The 6,379-nt window shown below is 38.2% G+C and overlaps 1 protein-coding gene across 1 annotated transcript in view; it reads right to left on the bottom strand.

The window, feature by feature from the left end:
* Window positions 1-919: 919 nt before the first annotated feature.
* The window catches only part of LOC128737993 (uncharacterized), a 28,462-nt gene continuing 23,002 nt past the window's right edge, over window positions 920-6,379 (bottom strand). Inside the window, exon 3 of the mRNA XM_053832785.1 lies at window positions 920-1,109. Coding sequence (XP_053688760.1) covers window positions 920-1,109 — 190 coding nt within the window. The remainder of the gene's footprint in view (window positions 1,110-6,379) is intronic.

Raw genomic sequence — 6,379 nt, 5'->3', positions numbered from 1 at the left:
CTTAAACATAATCCCAAACAATATTTTAATAACTATGTGTAAAGTTTTTATATATTTGCTTACTTGGTAGAATCTATATGTACCTAGGTATATCTTTAAGTCTGATAACGGGCGAAGCCTATGCATCATACATACATAAATCAAATCATATTCTATTGTCATCATCGCCTCGGTATACGACAGGTATTTAAAGTAGAAATAATACGTTAATCACAAGATTTTATTATTCTAAATCCATAAAGTTTAATTGAACCTTACTGCTAAATAGAATCAACGTTATCAGCTATATGTATTCTCAATTAGCATAAAATCACATTTTATTTCTTTTTTTTCATTTGAACTATTGATCTCGCGCGAATTGGATTACAATGCTATAAGGCTCATATGCATATCCATAGAGCCGGCGCGCACGAGTGTGTTTCATACAAAGTAGAGAAGTCACAGGTGAATCGTTTATATTTACAATCGTTTAAATCGCCGGGGCCCGTCCGTCCGTCCGTCCGGGGGCACCGACAGTGATTATTATACAATGAGTGTTCACGCTTGTCATCGCGTTCGTCAGTTCGAAAAACAATTCAAACTCCAATTGGGGAAGTTTTCCGTGCGATGCCTGCGCCACCCCATCATCGTCATCGTATAAAGTTGGCGAAACATTTTCCGCCTAATAATGGAAGGTGCTTCAAATATTTACAGGTTGAATTAGTCACTACTACAGAGAGGGAGGGCGCTGGGCCCACAAGGTGATGTATGGTGAGTCGAACCGGACGCTTTCCGGGTGAGCCGCTTTTTTTCCTGCGCATCATCCTCCTGTCAAGGCGAGGAAATGCACACACGAGACGAGATACGTTCGTCGTCCTTCCTGGACCGGGGGTTACACGAGGCCGGTCGGTCGGTCGGTTGGCGGCGAATGGGAGCGGCCTCATTTCAGCTGCACCACGTTGGTGAGCTTCAGTAGCTTCTTCGAACTGTACGGACAACTAGGCCACAGATGCGAGCAGCCCATAGGGGTAACCAGGCTATCACCGGCGTCCCGCAAAAGCTGACCCATGTGCGCTGCAAAGTGCCACTTGGTTGGACTGACCGCCATCGTCAGCGATAACGTGGTGGAACTGGTAGAGGGAGAGAGAGAGAGCAAAAAAGTTGCTGGTTAGTCTTTTGTACAAGCAGGTGTTATGTGGTGTACTTTGCATACATTCGGGCGATTTGAAAGTAGGAGTTAGTGAAATTTTGTAGTAGCTTTTGAGGTTCGAGAAGTTAGAGTTGTTTCCCAAAGTTCAAATTATCGATCTGCGCTGAAATGCAGTTGCGCTTATTTTAACGGAGCTTTTCAGTCAGCATTTATTTTATAAATGTATCGCACATTTGAGTCGGTTTAACAAGCACGATATGATAAGTTAATGTTTTGCAATTATAAATTCAAAAGTCAATATCTACAGTAAACAAGGATCGTTTCAAGTTATGAAGTTATCAGATTAGGATGCGAATCTGTCACGTGTTTGTCTTTTAGGCATTTTATTTTTTATGGTGCAAAAAATATGCAAAAACAACATAAACAACCGGTGAAAAACAACATCAAACATGACAAGAGTCAATTAAGTTTTATTGTTTTCCCGCAAACGCCGGTTCGAGTGTGAGTCACTTGCCTTAATGATTTCTATTTTTGATCGATTCCGGTTCGAAATAATGCAAATCATTTCACAACCTACCACCACCTATCACTTCGAGATTGTTCTTGTTGGTAATTTCAACTGTACCTTCTCGAACGATATGTTGTTGTTTTGATGGAAATTTCATCATTCCATCTGGTCCGAAACGTCCAGAATTGCGCACGGGGCGAATAAACTAGTTTGTCATACTTTTCGTTTTCGTCAATCGGTTTGCCCCGGGGGGCTGTTTCGCTTGCGCCATTCAGGGGGTCGAAAATGAATTTACGCCCAGGAGGGCCGTATATGTATGTATATGAACGGGAAACAAAGCAGAAGTATAAAAATAGTATTTCAGAGTCGATGATCGCAGGCACCGCACAGAGGATAAAATCTCGGCCAAAAATCAATGCCATAGAACTATATATTGTTAAGTTGTTCGAGTTGTTAAGTAGAACACGTCCAACGGACAGGTTTTACGCAAAGTGGATTTTAATTGGAAATTTAGGAGAATTCGATAATCAAAGCGAGATAGCAAAGCTGCTAACTGTTAGTGTACTGTACCGTACTCTGTTTATTCTAACAGTTTCTCTCAGTCGAGATTTGAGCATACGACAGCTGGCTTGTAAGATCATGGTGGTAACACGAGGCAAACTGGGAGGTTCGGGAAGCCAAGAACTGATTTTTTTCTTTGAGCTTACCAAAATAACTGCACCCGAACTCGTCTGAATTCATATACAAAATCTGTTGGGATTTCGAAACAGTTCCTTCGTTAATCTACCCAACTTTTTTTAAAATCTCTAAAAAAGTCCCTAATAAAACTGCTATGCTGATTATATTAATAAATTATAATAATTATTAAATTGAAATCAAAGCAAAATAAATAATTAATAATTTTGTCCAAATTTTCTTATCGTTAACACCCACTGTTCGCCGGCCGCTTCGACGGGGACCAGTTTTTTCGGATGACCTACACGTGCCGCTCACGGGGATCGATCGGCTGTGGGTGTACTATCAAAGTACAAACCGCCGGCAGGGCATTCTTAGAACGGATAATCAAAATCAGCAATAGTCGTTCCAGTTTGTTTTAGTTGCCGTTGCGTTATTTTCCATTTTGTGACAACTTTTGTTACTAAGCAAGAAGTGACCGGGAGGAAATAGCCATCGAATCTGCACTTGGGATCAAAAAATTGTGGAAAAGTTTTAGACATATTCTTAATGATGGACGGGCTTCCATTTATAGATCATTTCACGCGTAGTGGTTGGGAAAAGTTTTAACGTGTGATTACGTAACTTTTTCGGATTTGAACCAAATTTGGGTTAATTGCGCATTTTAAGTCAAAAAGCAAAAATTACAAGTTTGTTGTCGTTTGGACCTGCCCTTAATTATTGTGAGACCGCCCCTCACAATAATTAACCCGTATTTGTCAAATCCCCTTATTGTTTTTTATTTTATCTCTAGAAATATTCCACTAAGAAACAAATAGTTTTTCAAAGAAAATTGGTGGCCAAATCCAAGATGGTCGTCGATTTTTTTTCACTTCGTTTATAAACCCTATCTCGCTTCTTTACAAAACCATGTCGTTTGTATAGAGCACTACCTGATTCCCATAAGAAGGCAAAATACGAGCCAAATTATATATCCCCATTAAAACCGCGAGCCGCAATGTCTTCTGGATATTACTGCTGATGTAAAATATACGATACCATATACCAACTATCATTTATCATTTTATCTTTTTGCTCTGCTACATGTCTGCTCTACAGTTTGTAGTTTGTTTCATGGCAAATTTTAGAAATATCACAATAATTATATGAAAATTATGAACCTTGCTACAAATAACTGGTTGTTTTATTCAGTTAATGCCATTGCACACCCAATTTTATGGATGTTTCTTGTAGCATTTTTCCTCAGCTTTCCAATGGTGGTCTCAAAATGAAAGTAGGTTGGGGGGCTCATGGTGAAAACGGCGATTTTTGATAAAGTCCTATATGGTGACCAAAATCAAGATGGCCGCCAATTTTTTTGACTCCATTTGAAAGCCCTATTCTTCTTCTTTACAGAACCGGGCTATTTGTTCGTTGTTTCATGGCATATTTATGAAATATAACATGATATTGATTTCAAGGTTTACTCAAAATTCGACTTTTTTTTAACCTGTTAGACCCCTTGGCGACCGAGGGGTCCAACATTTCGAGGTACCAAAAGTGTAATTCTTATTTTTTAACCATTTTCAACCAATTAAGCGCAAAAGTTCCAATAATTAAAGATCTCTTGTCAGTACAGTGGGACTTAGATTTTGGCAACAAAAGTATCCGTTTTTGGCAACACAAATTATTTTACTTCCAAAAATATGCTTAAATATCACTCAGTTTCTGTATACATACTTTAAATGACGAAAAAATATTGCCCTAAGTATGTTCATGAAGAAAAGTTTGTGGTTATAGAATGTTTCGAACAATAATATTTTTATTGCCGTAGGACTACGTCTTACAGCAGGTCGTCAAAAACTTACTTGCACCGCACATAAAACGGTTGCAATCGTCGATTAATAACATTTAGTCAATTTCTAACGCATTGACATTCAGTTTTTTCATATCAAAATAGGGTCTCGATTTAGGCACGGTTTCGATTTTGGCAACATAGGCGACACGCATTTGTTGCCAAATTCGAAATCCTGCTGTAGTAGATTCAAGTATGAAATTTAACAACCTCCTTTGAAGACCATCCTTTGTTCCAAGACACATCAACGAAAACTCAACTTGTTATAATAATTTGACCTAGCTTTCATGCAATCACTAAAACTATACGGCATGCTCGTCCTACGCAGTAGGATCATTAATACGTTTACCGTGAACTGCACATTTACTATATGGAAAGTTTGCTGTGGCGTGCTCTGATGGAATTAAACGCTCAGCAATCTTCGCCGGGAAGCCCATCGTACCCATCTTCTTAAAAAGACGGACGAGATTGTAAGGTCCGACCTCTTTATACTTGCCAGCTTCACGTTGGGGCGTATCCCAGCAAGCTGACCCAAGACCCAAGACTCTTCTACCCAAGACAGGTAGAAATGATGAAACCATGCTTAAAGCCTTCAGACCACTTAGTCTGATATCAACGTTCATTCTCAATCATAAGTTGATGGAAAAAATCATGGACAATCTACGGAAACCGAACTTACTTGCGTAGTGACACTGATGGTAAAGTCTCTCAAATACCGCCGCACTATGTGCTTTTCTTGATATTGAAGGCACTTTTGATGGTACAGTGTTTTAGAGCAAGCAATTCCCCATTTTTAATGTAAAACCACGAGCAAAATATCTTTTTTTGAAGCAATAATTCTCTACGCAATGCAAAAATACTTTGGAATATCGGAAAAGTATTTTTACAGTATATAAAATGGTTTTTCTTCACAGTGTTGCCAACTTTTCAGTTTCCCGCATGATTAGTTACATTAATTAAGGGAATATTAGTCTATTAGCAAGATGAAAAACAGTTTACAAGGTTATGATCAAACAACTAACGTATATTTTACGTCTTTTTGAAGTAACATTTCCTCATCTAGTGCTATAAATCAAACGAAAAACTGAAAAGCTGGCAACACTGGTAGGAAAAACTTTGCTATATATTGTATAAATGCTTTCCCGATATGGCAAAGTAGTTTTACATTACGTAGAGAATCACTGCTCAAAAAAAAATTATTTCGCTTAGAGTTTTACATAAAAAATGGGGTATTGCTTGATTTAAAACGCTAAAAAATCTGCAAAACACGATGAAGTTGGAATTTTTAAGAGCAAATTGTCTTCATTGAAAGAAAAATGAAAATTTAGTTTTCAAATTAAGTTTAAAAATATTTGGCAGCACTGGTGCTTAAAAATACACTGAAGTCGCTACGTGGTTTACGCGGTTTTTTTACGCGACTATTTTTACGCGAATTTCGGAATTTACGCGTTTTTTTACGCGAATTTCGGAATTTACGCGGTTTTTTTTACACGATTTTCAGAATTTACGCGGTTTTTTTTTACGCGAATTTCGGATTTTACGCGGTTTTTTCACGGGATTTCCGGAATTTACGCGGATGTGCCCAAAACGTCCATTTTTTCGCGCAGTGTTGAAATCCACAAAGTTTTTTTTACGCAAAATTTTGTTTTTTTTTACGCGAATTTGGAATATACACGGTTTTTTTTTACGCGAATTTCGGAATTTACGCGTTTTTTTTTTCGCGAATTTCGGAATTCACGCGGTCTTTTTACGCGAATTTCGGAATTTGCGCGGTTTTTACCTTTGTTATACTATATAACAAAGGTTTTTTATGCGAATTTCGGAATTTTCGCGGTTTTGATTTACGCGGGACATATCCTTCGCGTAAAAAGCGACTTGAGTGTAATATGTTTTTCGAATTCCTTGGGTAATTTTCTTTAAAAATGTGAAAATGTGTCTTTCTAGACTCAATACTTCCGGAGATATAAGCAAAAGAAAATAAGAGGTTTTGACAAAAAAGGGTATTTTTCTTAAAAATGGAGGTGCTCCCATTAATCGAGGGAATGTCCGATCGGCACCAAATTTTCGATTTTGGCTTTCTGACCGAAAACGAACAATCTGGCGAAATTTGGTTCAAATTCGTTCAAATGGGTTTATACCGTCTTTAGACATTACCCTTCTTTATCGACAGACTTCGCAGCCGGCTGTTAGAGTACAGGAAAATTACGGGGCCAGTGCAACGATCCTATTGACT

This window comes from Sabethes cyaneus, chromosome 2 (genome assembly GCF_943734655.1).
Source record: "Sabethes cyaneus chromosome 2, idSabCyanKW18_F2, whole genome shotgun sequence".
Lineage (NCBI taxonomy): Eukaryota > Metazoa > Arthropoda > Insecta > Diptera > Culicidae > Sabethes > Sabethes cyaneus.
Note: the sequence above shows the minus strand (reverse complement) of the source record. Positions and strands in the feature narration are given on the sequence as shown.